General features: G+C 40.3%; 1 protein-coding gene across 3 annotated transcripts in view; it reads right to left on the bottom strand.

Annotated features, from left to right (window-relative positions):
- CERK (ceramide kinase) overlaps positions 1–13,937 on the bottom strand; it is a 206,936-nt gene that overhangs the window by 48,969 nt on the left and 144,030 nt on the right. For all 3 annotated transcript variants that reach the window (XM_078679702.1, XM_078679694.1, XM_078679685.1), the window contains 3 exons: positions 9,462–9,614; positions 1,418–1,523; positions 685–761 (listed from right to left, as the gene is read on the bottom strand). In XM_078679702.1, the coding sequence (XP_078535828.1) occupies positions 685–761; positions 1,418–1,523; positions 9,462–9,614 (336 nt within the window). The remainder of the gene's footprint in view (positions 1–684; positions 762–1,417; positions 1,524–9,461; positions 9,615–13,937) is intronic.

Here is a 13,937-nt window from a genome sequence, read left to right as displayed (position 1 = left end):
GACGAAGAGGACTTCGGACTACTGAAATGGTCGTGAGACCTTCCTTTTGAGTGGGACCGTGACTTGTGTGGAGTCGCATGCTGGGCCACAAGCAGCTTGAGGGACTGCTCGCTTAAAGCCTTTGGCGCCATGGCCATTACAGTCTGAGCATGACTCGGAGGCATGGTCCTGCTCCAGACACCAGGAACACACGAAGTTCGGGTTCATCAACGATATGGCACGGTGACAGGTGCCACAGGGTCAGAATCCCGACTTTTTCAATGACATCCTCGACACACCAGGAGGAAAAAAAGCTCAAAAACGTTGCAAAAATCCTTTCACAAACTGACAGACGGGTAGCTCTTCTTTTGGATCAAAGATGGCTGGCGCAGAAAGAAAAGAACTGACGTCAGCTTACTGAGGTGGTGACTATATAGGTGATGTGGACGTCCCTTCCGGCACAGACGCTGCCACGTGGAGCTGATCAATGCCACCTACCAGCCCACAGGAATACTGGTCAGAAAAAATCTTCCAGGTCTAGTCTGTCGCCTAGAAAAATTCAAAGGTAAGGAATCTAAGACTAGAAGTCTCTATCAGATATCTATGATTCCACGTTTTAAAAGGGTTTATTCTAGTGAACACAGCAGTCCATTTGCAATATATTTGTTACATATTTTAGTAAAAAAAAAACACTTCTGAACTTACCGTTGTGTTCTAGTCCTACAAACGGTTCCCTCTGCTGCATTTCTAGCTGCTGCTTCGTTTGCCTGCAAACTGAGCACCTGTGCGATCAGAGAAAACACAAAAATCTTCAAGAGGTCTAATTAAAAAAGTGTAAATGTCGAACAATCAACCTGCTCTGTTTCTACAAAAAAACAATGTTAATCAAAGCAGCATACTCAAATTTACCATCTCCTTTTAAAAGTGCTTTGAAAATGTTGACATCTTATCAATCAATCAAACAGCATTTGTAAACTGCAACACTGTCACCCCTAGGGGTATCTGGACACCCACTTACACATTTACATATTGCAAGTCAATCATCTTCCTATTTGTGGCACGGCGACATACTGGGAAGCCGCCAAAACACACACAACAAAGTGGCTGATGCCACTACCCGCCATGCCTGTTGCCTAAGTGAGGACAGAGACATTCAATTGCCAACATTGTTCCAAATACTGCCACTGATACTGCATCGTATATGCATACTCACTTACACATTTGCTATTAATTCTTACATCTTATATTATACGCTCACACAATTCCGCCTGTCAAGCTCGTAAGTCTTTATTTTTTAGTAAAATTTTGAACAAAATAAGTTTAAAGAAAATATCAAGTGCTGTATAAAATGATATCTAATAAATTCCAGTTAGAAAATTATCAGTTTCTTTGTAATGCGACCACCAAAGTCATGAGGGGAGATTTTTGCTGTACTTGCCCAAATCTGCAGAGTTTCTTGTCCCGTGGTGATGCTAGAGTCTGCTTTGCTGGTCGGAAGGACACAGTTCCCTCGTAAGAGTGATGAGACAAAAATGTCTTGAAACCTTAAAGAAAATCAATAACCCTTTATTTGTTTTGCCCTTTTATTGCCCCCGTCTGTTTATGTGTCAGTTACTTCCATCAGGAATGGAAAAGTGAAAAGTTCCTTTACCCTTCCTTCCCTCTGCCTCCAAAAATCAATAACTCATATTTGTTTGACCCTGCCTTGCCCCCATCAATCACCACCGTCCATCTTTCATCCAGGAAGAGGAGGAAAGCCATTACCTGGCCTTCTAACGTGTCTGTTCAGAAGCAGGGCAATGTGCTACACACACTTTGACAATCCACTGAAGCTGTAAGTGTGACATCCTGTGACACTAACAATTAATCACAACATTTGTATTGTGTAGCCCGAGCCAATTTTTTCTTGTTTCAAAGGTACATACAAACAATGCACACTGACTGCTTTCAGTACATATGCACCTTGGATTTTTTATTTGCAATACCGTTTATGCATTTGAATGAGAAACCTGCTTCAAGCTACTGACAATGTCATATTTAAGTCTAGTGTTAACCATGACCTTTTTATTTTACTACAATTATTTGTATAATGCACTGACTTACAGCGGCTGTTCACTTAATCTTCTCAATCTTCTGATCTATTATTGTATAATTCATATTTTCCTTTAGCATCACTCCAGCACACAGTATAGGCAATGAGTCAGCCCACTTAAGCTATTACATACCTCCATTTTGTAATGTCATTCTGCCCTTTCACAGGGAGCACATTCACACACAAAGTAGTTTGCTTCATTGCCAGAGATTACTATGTCAATATGTGCTTTTTGAGACAATTTTTTTTTTCTTTTAGCCATTGTTTTTTTGGTTGATTATTAAAGTGACAAAGGACCAACACCTTCCCTAACAATGAAGCTTTACTAAAACCATGACAAAATAAAATAAGCATTTACAAAGCCAAAAGGCAGGCAGACAAAGCCAGAGCTATTGGCTGTTCCAATGCTTGTTTAGAAAAGCAATCCTTGCCAAATAGGGCTATTTAGGTGATGACTGGCTTATTAAAAATGGTTTTAACTTTTGTTACTTTCTTAGTTGCACCGGGTTGCTAAGACTTTTTAAAAAGAGTGCTGAGGCCCACTGCTTTCCAAGTCAAGCGTTGGCATGCCATACGTGTAATCTGGTGAATAATGCATGACAGATTCCAGTAAGTAAGCACTCAAAACAGAGACTCCAAAAATATTTTATAAGATTCTAAATGCTTCATAGTAGAGGAGTAGTATCTTTTGAGTGTCCTCCTGAGGTCCTTAATACAGGTTTTGCATGTTCCAAGTCATGAAGGTTGTACATTAATTTGGCTGTTTTGTTCTAAATGTGTTCAGAGCACATAGGGCTAGATGTAGGTGATCACAAATTACCAATTCTTAAATACCGAATTTTACCGATAAGGTATTTAAGAATCGGTAATTGTGATGTAGGAAATAATTCGGTAAATTTGACAGATTCTGTAAGATTCCTTAATACCGAATCCGTAATACCGATTCGGTAATAAGGAATCTGTTGTGAAGTAGTAATTGACACCAAGCCAGTAAAGTTTCTTTGACGTTTTATTGCCAAGCACATAAACGCGGCGTCCCTCACGCCTCAGCCAGCCACCAAATGATTAACGGCCGAGGTCGCGAGAAACGCGAGGAACATCGGCAACAATAGAATGTTGGTGTTCTGACATTCTAAACATGCGCGCGATGACAATGCGAAGCAAATCATAACAGAATCACCTTCCCATTCATTCCTATGGGCCTCCATCATTCCTATGGGCCTGGAGGCCGATAGGAATGAATGGGAAGCCATTCACTATTACTGATTCGGTAAATACCGAATCGGTAAAAGGGGGATAATATTCAAGGGTGGCAGGGTGTCACATTGACACCCTGTTGCACCCCTGAATGGTGCATGTGTGCACGTGGCGCACATACATGCCCTAGGCGCATGTATGTCTGCCACATGTCACTTTTAAAAAAGCACAAAATTGCTTTTTAAAAGGTATTCGGTATTTACCACCAACTTGTAGTTGGTGGTAAATAACGAATCCTTAAACTAAAAATGCACTCACTTGAGTGCTCCCTACATAGGATTTAAACATTCAGTATTTTACCGATTCCTTAAATCGAGCCTCCTACATCGCAAAGGGCTAAATACCAGTCGGTAACGGCCAATTTACCGATTTTCGGCCGTTACCGACTGGTATTAGTCCTCCTACATCTAGCCCTAAGTGTGTTCAATTGAATGAGGTCCAATGAGTCCATAATGCCTAAAATGGCCATGCAACAAACAGGAGCGACAAAATGTATCAGCTGAGGTGTGACCAGAGGTTTATATGAGGAGCACACAAGAGAGACTGGGGAAGTCAGTGACGGCCACAAAGATCATCAAATAGTAAACATCCTTAAAACAAATAGGGGGGGAATCACAGTGGAAGGACCGACACTTTTTGAAATTAAAGGAATTTACAAGAAATTAACTATAGGCGAAACATCACTTGGGCATTAGCTACAATACAAAACATTGCAGAAAGCAAATAAGAGGATAGCTACACAGCCAAATTAGGGGGTATTGTTAGGTGTCAAAAGGGGGACAACCAAGAGATCCAAAGAGGGGCACTCTGAGTGCATAATTGAAGGGCAACATGGGAGTTCAAACGAGGAATAACCAAGAAAATCAAACATGAGCAAGACTGCAGACAAGAGTAAACCGGGAATTCAAGCACGAGGCATCATTATGCTTGAAACAAGTGGCAGTGGGGAATCAAGTGAAAGAGAACTCTGGCTGTGTATCAAAGCTGAAGAAAACACAGCTCACATAAGCCCTATATATTATCATGGCCTTAATAAATAAAGTAAATAAAGGGGCGAGCCAGGGATGCATACAAGGGGCATCAGAGGGTCACCTAAGCTCAACAATGAACTGAAATGAAGAGTAGGGCGGAAAGTAAGTCTTGTGGGGATTGACAAAGCTAGGTGGAACAGAGATGGCAGGAGATGGTGCTTAAGTCACGAGTAAGAAATGTTACTATTCGTACTTGAAGGATGTTTGGGATGATTCTCTGCTAGTGCAGGCTTTAAAATGCGTTTATTGAAGACATCATTGAGATTGTACTCCCTTTGTGGAGGGCGGCAAAGTGCTTAAAGGAGGAATCTTGCACTTGCAACTTTCTTTTCAAGTATCCTGCATAATTAGGGCTCCCGGATTTATGGTATTTATTTCTTTAACATTTCCGTCTGTATTCATCCATATTTATTTTTGCTCAGTTTTTCTGTATTTATCCATTTTTATTTTTTGTTTTCTGTATAAATTAAGCTGCAATGTGTATTTTTCCACACTTATTTAACTGATAAATGTATACTCGCATTTGAATGTCCAAAAGGTTTTAGCAGTATACAGCGCAATAGTGTTATCTGAAAACACTTGCCTTGCAGAATAGCATAAATAACTCTAGATCTGCACTTAATTAATCTTAATTAGGAAATCCATTATCTTTTTTATTTCGCCTACCTCTCAATCTGTACACCTACTGACCAGGCACTCATGAGTGACAGTAGAAAAAAAAACGTAAATAGGGAGCCCTATGCATAATGCAACATTGTTCCAATGACGGATTTATTTTTAGCTTGATTAGAGCACTCTAATCCTGTTTGGAGAGGGACATACCTATCATAAAACAGAAGTATGGTGTCAGCAACAAGACACTTACGGTTATGGATGTTTAGTTGCCAATTATTTAGCAACTGTGCCCTCAGAAAAATATTTACTCTGCTGGACATTCTAAACAGAGAAGTCAAGTAGGTGCACCATGTTGCTAGTGTTGGTACTGTGAGAAGCGGAGTTTAGGCAGCATTAATATCCACTGTTCTGAGTATTTCCCATCTGTTTGGGGAATCAGGGTCTGGCCACCTGAGTATGAGAATGATGGTTCTGTAGCAAAGGACAGACTGTGTTTGTCCTAAGTGTGTGATGGGTTATTCTATGACACACCACCTGTCCATGGATGTACAGAACTAGACAGGCACATAGTGCTCCAAACAGGGACAGAAAAATGTGTGATCTCTTTGACCTCTAAGGAACACAGTTCACACACTCTACTGCACGTCTGTATTGGTATCAAAACGTGTTGCCCGTTGCTGAGAAGAAAATTCATAGTTAGTTGGACATACTATCTGTTTCTGGCACTGCCTCATGCAGTCTCTGATTTGAGTAAATTAACAGAAAGATTAATAAAGAGATTTTGAAAGGATAGAATCATACCAAGGTCATACCAAGGATAATTTTATATTATCGTCTGTGGCTTAAAGCATTGAGAGAGATTGGTAACAACTGAGGAATAATAGTAGACAGCTCTTCAGGGTCACGAGGGACATTTTGTAATGGGGTTGATAATGGTGAATGATAGTGGCCAGTTAGAGTTGGTCAGTTGACTAGAGTGTCAAGATGTGGAGAGTGAAATGATGCTAAGGAGAATACTCTATTTTGGAGATGTTAGGTGGGGAGATGCATGAAACCAAACTATCAGTATTGTGCCCAGTAGGACTTCTACATCTAATTTGAATCTTGAACCAAAAGAATGAGTGAGAAACAGGATCAGTGGTATTTTAGCACCCATGTGAGTGCTGTCATGGTAGTGAATGTGAATAAGGGGAATGCTGTGATTGTTTAAACTCCATAGCAACCGGTGAAAGGCCATCCAAAATATGCAGCCAAAGTGGAGTAATTTAAAAAAAGTTGTTTTACAAGATACACAGGATCAGAGGTAAGTTTTGAACTTCTACTCAGAGGACAGGTTTAAGAAAATTGTTTTTTCAACAAGAAGTGAGTCATCTTCCTTACAAAACCAGTGGTGTTCTGCACTGCTTCTAGTACACATAGTTTCTATTCATGTATAGACATTTAGAATAAATGTCTAATTACACTTTAAGCCATTTAGTACTTTTATCATCTGATGTCCTTTTCAGGAAGATGCATTTAACGAAATGGTATTTAAGTGGAGCAGGTATACGTTAATTACAAATATCAACAGAGCAGATCCTATCAGTTACTTTCGCACACATGTCTCTGCATTTTATCGTACAACATACAGAAGAGTAGTAACAAATGGTGCCCAACTCTCATGGGTTGATGCTCACTGCTCTCATGTCATCACAAAACACCCACATTCACCTACAAGAAAAACAATATGGATGTTCTATATAATATTAATGCACCATGTCAATATTAGTAGCTGTACACACAGGATGCCCTATATCCCTCCAAATTTTCCGGGCTCATGCTAACACTTATCCTCACCATTATTTGCAAACCACTCCAGAAATTGGCCTTAGGATATCAACAGATCTTGAAGTCTTGGTACTAGCACTCTTACCCTTGCCTAGCAGATACAAATTTTCTGCATGGTTCACATCTCATCATTTTTTGGGTATAGACTTAGGTATATCCTATGCTCTTACACTGTTTGATTTCACATGTCAAACTAGAGCAATTTAAAATTGGCATTCGCCAACTCAAGCAAATACAAACAGTTTTGGTGAAGTGTGAGTTCTGGAGGACAAAACATGTTGGCTGCTTACTAGTCTGGAGCTACTAAATGTAAAATTGAAGCTTTCATGGAATTTAGATTGAACATCTTAAATTACTGATGAACTTCCTTAGTAACATTTTTCAACCATGCAGCCATACTTTTTATATATAGGTGCGCTGAATACAACACAAATAATAACACCAACATTTTTTGCTTAGGACCAGTTACCAGAGATCAAATGCCCTGTACATGCTATTTATAACACAAAAGATGCTACTCAACCCAGAACGAACTCAGACACTATGGGGAGACCAAAGACAGCAAACTCGGGAAGGCCAAGTGTTTGTGCAGTAATCTCCTATGTAAATTCGAACTATGATGCAACCTAACAACTTTGAGGTCCACAATGTAATCCTAGTTTCACAAACCAGTTCATGTCTTATTTATTTGGTACAGTATGCTGCTTGTGAGTGTGTAGCTTCTCCTTCAGTTTGATACCTTTACAAATTTGTTTATAATTTTGCAGGAGTCCTATATCCATTTTTTGGCTTTTGAAAGCCTTTTCTGGGATGTGAACCAATGATGATTGTCTATGTTTGTTGAGCAAATTAACAGTTCCCATCACACGTTCTGTAATGCCATTGTATCAGCCATTACACATGTGCATAAAAATTAAAAAACCCTTTCTTTTCTCTGGGTCTACAACCATGCAAGAATCCACTTGAAATAAAGGGTGAATGACTGAAGCGACTTGCAGATCCAGGTAGTTGCAGTTAGAAGCAACACGTTCCAAATAATTTTTATGCATGGCCCACACTGCCAAGAATATGCACCAACAAGTTAAAAATGTAACCCTGGGCCAAAGCACTGTAAATTATCAAAGGTTTCCAAGTAGCCAAATCCTAAAGATTGCTGTTATCATTATTAGTAGAGGGCAACCTGAAAAGCTAATTTTTCCACCAACCTAATTTGTGCTATGCTAAGTTATATGTAATAAGAGGTGACAGAGGTTCACTTTCTTGGTCCAACTCAGATCCAATGTTCCCAGAATACCATCAATCTATTCTTCTGTTCTCTTTGGGAAAAGTGATTAAAGATAATCGATGATCATGATAGAGCAGAAGTGCTACTAATCAGTTTTGAACGTAACCAACCAGCACAACAAAAGGGGAGCCAGGAAGGGGAATATTCTTTGCATCAAACCTTAGTTCCTCATTTTGTTTATTATGGTTTATATTGTGTAATTAAGTTCCCCCCAAAGACGTCAGAACATCAAGAAGTGGAAGTGCTTCTAATAATAACACCATAAACATTAGCACATGTATACCACAGATTTAAGGAAGTATTGCAGCAACAACACTCTGCCTTAAATGCCATCATGTATTAATTGGACGGTACAGGATCAAGGTAGGCAAACATCCAAGGTGCAGGCTAACTCTACCCTTCCGCTGTTGGCTGCACTGCTGTGCTCACATCTTCCTGACAGAGCTCACTCTCCACTTGAAACACCTTTTGCCCTTACCCACTAGTAAGCTGGAGAAAAGTAGATAGATGCTTGTGCGGCTAGAAGAGGTTGGAGAGTTCTGGTATCAGAGGAAGGCTGTCAATGGTATACTCTCCAAACATGACATTCATTCATGGAATTCTTAATGCAAGAAGCTAGAATCACATGCATGAGAGAAGGTAATTAAAGGAAGATCTCAAACCAAGGCAAAAAAGAAGGCTATAACCCCAACCCATCTCCAAGATGATTATGAGCAATCACATATCAAACTCTGGCATTCTCTCAGACTACACACATAAAACCAGAGGAAGAGCAAAAGTTTCGATTTATCCTCACACCATGTCACTTACGACTGAAATCTAACTTATGTGATAATGCAGGATGAAGTTAGTTTATGTGAAGGGTCAAAGCTTTATGTCACAACTCTACAACAAAAGCACCCAGAAAAACATTTTATTATTAAATCACTGTTATCCTCCATTAGGGACTCTGTAACCTTTCTTAATTAAGCCTTTTGAGATTCATATATTAACAATAATAATCACAATTTTAAAGAAGGCTTTATAGCACAGTTTTACTGTTCCAGGAAGCATTAAATAGCAGCTCTCACTATCACACAATTTAGTAGTATTCAATTTATTGACCCAAAGATACCACCAGATGTCAGCAGTAAACCTTTAAATTAGTGTTCCATCTTGCTGAGATCTCCTTAAAGGACAAAACTCCATACATATTTAGGAAAGCTGGAGTAATCCTTGAAAATCTCCAATAAAACCTAAACCTACACACTCGTACAGCAGTAAAGACTTTCTTCACTCTTGAGAATGTATGTCCCAGCTTCTCAGGCACAGCATCACATGGGTCCGTTTTTGGTGTTTGCCCTTTACTATGACAGTGGGTTTACGCTCTTAGTACCTGAGATGTCATATCTGGATGGACCCATCCATCGATTCTTTTCGCTGGTCTTTAACACATCGCCATAGAAGCCATATCCCATCAAAGAGACAGAGTACTTCAAGAAGGTGTTGTTGTGGTGGGCCGAACAAACATCCAAATTCTGTGAGTCACCTTTGGGGGGAGGAAAAACATTTCTGTTAATAGGATTTATAGATTTCAAGCTGCATATTATTACTGGACTGACCAAGCAAATTGACTCAGATTAAAGGCCCTCAAACTCACAAGTCCGATATCTAATTTAAAACTGTCCACTTAAATGATATGCAATAAACACAAAAACAAAACACAGCGTAACAACTTTCCTTGATAGTAATACAGAGTATTAAACAAACCTTATCTACTGCAATCACAGATATGATTTGCCTTAGCACATATTTAGTACCAGTAATTGAGGCAAACGTCACGGAGATTTTCAAGGAATGTGGGTGAAAACCTGAAAACTCTTTAGTGGAGTTTAGCAATCAAAGGTGTACAATTTAAAGCGTTATGCATTTTTCTATCACAAGTCAGCATATTTACCAATGTACTTTTTATTTCAACAAAGTGTTTACATTAAAAACAGAAGCACTAACCAAAACGTAGTTAGACTGCAACAGAAAAGAATAACCCCTTTGGTAATGCTCTTTATGGTTGGTACTCTATCTACTTGTAGATTCCTCAGCTAAGGAATTCTCCCAGGCGTCAGACCAGATCCAAACACTTACTTAAAATAGCTCTCCCATACTAGGAGGTGGTGCCAACACTGTTTCGACTCTGGCTCCTCCCCAGACATTACATCACAGGACCATAAAAGGTGGCACCTGGCACCCTTTTAAGATCAAGCTTAAGACCTCTTGTATCTACTTTAGTAGGCTTTAACTTTCCCCACAGCTTTTCATTTGATTGTTTCAGTGCCCTTTAAAAATCCTTGCTTAGTAGTGGTCAGTTCTGCCTCTTTTTCCCTCCCTTTTCTCTTCTATTACTCCCACGAAGCAGGCACTAAGTACTGATCATTACACTATGGTTGTTTATTTGTTCTTTGGTGGACATTATTTTCCTTGGTTGTCAGCTCTGTAAATGTTTGCCTGTGTTCAGCTGTTGAACGGTAATAAATGTATTCTGGTAAGTAAGCCTCTACTCCTCTTCCATTTTGTCTACCAGCCCAAGTGTTGTGTTTCTGAGGGACTTTCGTAAAGTCAGAAGTTACATGTTCACTGGAAAGCTGGTTGAACTGGTAATACTTGCGTGCCAGAGTAGAGGCCCTGCCTTGCCCTGCCGAACGACCCGAGCACGCAGATGTTCCTATCTACAAGCCCACCAATGCCTGTACCCACCCCTGCCGATCGATGAACGTGACGTGGAAGGGGGTTTGTCAGGATTCAACAATTCAGCATGTACGCATTATGTAAAAATGCCAAAAGGGGTTGTGTAAGCATTATGTGACAATGGCAAGGGGAATTTAGTGCTTGTCTTACTGTACCAAAAATGTATAACAGATAGGTTTGAAACCATGCTTATCAGTTCCCTCTCAGACACTTGCAGTGTCTGTATGACAGACTCCTCTCCTGAGATGTAATAAACTTGTGATTTGTTCCACTACAGTGTCGATCCTCATTTTGTGAACCTGTAGACAAAGGGTGGCCCGGCACCAGTGAGACAGATGGGATATCTCACTTCTACCAATACAATATATACCTATAGTCTAAAGAAATGACAAAGGCACAATAGGTGTGTCACTCCAAATACCCACAAGTAAAGAATTAATAATAACAGAAAGGAAGACAAGACATCCCTTAAGGATAAGATCCCTCACTCACCCGAAGGTGACATGCTTCATCATTGGGGTCATCCTTACCAATGTTCAGACCTGGTCTGCATTGGGAGCTGCTACTTCTGATGGATTTAGGGAAGTAGCTCAGAGATGTTTTCACTATTAAGGACTAGGATGTTAATCCCAATGGAGCTGGAGTGTGTAGTGAGGTGTGCAGCGCTGTGAAAAGATATATACACTAAGTGGTGAAGTTAAAACTGCCTAGGTGCAATCACAGAGCAATGCTTTAATAGTGTGTTGTACTTGACAGGATTAAAAGAAAGGTAACAGCACAGTGGTATGGATTTAGAACCACTGTCACTCGGTGGTCGACATGTTTCAGCCTCTAGATCACTACTCATGTATCAATGGCTTTCTTCAGGACCAGATTGCATTAGTGATGATGCTGCTGCACTGTTTAGTGTAAAAATAAACATAGAAATAATAAAGAAAATTTATACAGAACCGGTATTCCTGCTTGTCTTTTCAGTCAGGTCATACCCAGGTATCCTCAACAGTAGGATCCCGGGACTTGCTCTCGAAGGTGACGAGGTACCGACGGACAGAGCGGGGCCTCCCTCCAGAGCAGTTCGCCAGGTAGAGGTGAGGCAGGAATATCCGACCACCGAGTGACAGTGGTTCTAAATCCATACCACTGTGCTGTTACCTTTCTTTTAATCCTGTCAAGTACAACACACTATTAAAGCATTGCTCTGTGATTGCACCTAGGCAGTTTTAACTTCACCACTTAGTGTATATATCTTTTCACAGCGCTGCACACCTCACTACACACTCCAGCTCCATTGGGATTAACATCCTAGTCCTTAATAGTGAAAACATCTCTGAGCTACTTCCCTAAATCCATCAGAAGTAGCAGCTCCCAATGCAGACCAGGTCTGAACATTGGTAAGGATGACCCCAATGATGAAGCATGTCACCTTCGGGTGAGTGAGGGATCTTATCCTTAAGGGATGTCTTGTCTTCCTTTCTGTTATTATTAATTCTTTACTTGTGGGTATTTGGAGTGACACACCTATTGTGCCTTTGTCATTTCTTTAGACTATAGGTATATATTGTATTGGTATTTGTATTAGGGAACATACCTAGTAGTCTATAAACTTCCCTTCTCGACCCCCAATCTACGGTAGTGTGACAATATCTCACTTCTACACAGCTTCGGCACCATAGCGTTTTACATTTTACTATAGCATTCCTCCCTCCAACCTCCTCTTAATGCCACAGTTGTGTTAGTGCTGTCTCCTGCTCCGTTGCTGGTATTTTTTTAGCCTTTTTGCAATTTTGGATGTCAACCGTCAGTCGGGTTTCTTTTGGTAAGATATTTGTTTGGTTTTGGGCTTCCTTTTAAGGGGAATTGGGATTGTTTTCAGCCTTTTTTTCGCTTTTGGATGTCAACCGTCAATCTTTGTCTTGTCTTCCTTTGGTAAGATATGAATTTTGTGCTTCCTTTAAGGGGGATTGGGCTTGTCTTGCCCTTCTTTTCACATGCACCACTGAAACCTGGTTCCTGCTCTCAGCTCTTAACATGTGTTCACTGGCTGCCTTCAGCTGTATTATTCATGAGGTGGCACTGGCAGTGCTCGGCTGTTTCGCGGTACGTGTCAGGCTCTGGTCAAAGTCTTGTCAATCCGCAGTTCCCCAACTCTGCCTTCGACTGCCGGTCAAGAACTCGAGCTGAATAAGCTGCTCCTATTAACGAAACACCACGTGCAAGTCACTGTCGATAACTTCCTCAGTGTCGCCGATAACGGATTGAAACCTTCCTAATGGGTTCTAGAGTATTAGTGTCTAGTCTGAGCACCACATGTCTGAGGGCCCCAACTCCAATAAAACAGGGCCATGGGTTACCAAGTGCTCAATGATGACTAAATGTCCCCCTCTTTCTTCATTCTCCCACCCTTCACAAACCATATATTATATAGTAGGACTGGGTCAAGCTAGAATCACATGCAGGAGAGAAGATAATTAAAGGAAGATCTCAAACCAAGGCAAAAAAGGAGTCCATATAACCCCAACCCATCTCCAAGATGAATATAAGCAATCACATATCAAAATCTAAGATTCTCTCAGACTGAGCTGTTCAGCATTAGCTTCATGTTTCTGTGGGGCTAGAGTCAAACGCCCAAAAAGGTATTAACCTTGCCAGTACTTATAATATATGTCTAGTAAACTTTTTGACAGGATTCTTACTTATTTAAGTGATTGATTTACATAATGAGGATACCCTGTTCAAGAGGCTTTCAACCACCAAAGAGAGAAGGACAGCCATAAATGGACACAGAGTTAACTTGTTAAAAAACAAATCGTATGTCAACTGTATGTATGTTCTAGGAAATAGTGCGACTAAAATTAGAATTTTTTTTTAAGGAATTACAGAAAGAATTTCTCTCTGAAGTAGTCAGAATGAATAAGTGGCTGTTTTATCTGCTATTTGCACCATTCCCGGGTCAATCTTTACAAGCATTAAAGGTTAATGACTGACTCACCGGAGAGCAGGGGGATTGTTGAATCTACAGCAACATATTCCCAATAAGTGGTTTGTTTCACAAATTCTATTATTTACGGGGGGGGGCAAGGCCAACTGGGAAAACATCCCTTCAAACTGAAGAGAGCAGAAAGACAAAACA

This window comes from Lissotriton helveticus, chromosome 1_1 (genome assembly GCF_964261635.1).
Source record: "Lissotriton helveticus chromosome 1_1, aLisHel1.1, whole genome shotgun sequence".
NCBI classification, from domain to species: Eukaryota; Metazoa; Chordata; class Amphibia; order Caudata; family Salamandridae; genus Lissotriton; species Lissotriton helveticus.
The sequence above is the reverse complement of the archived record's forward strand: the minus strand, read 5'-3'. Positions and strand labels throughout refer to the sequence as shown.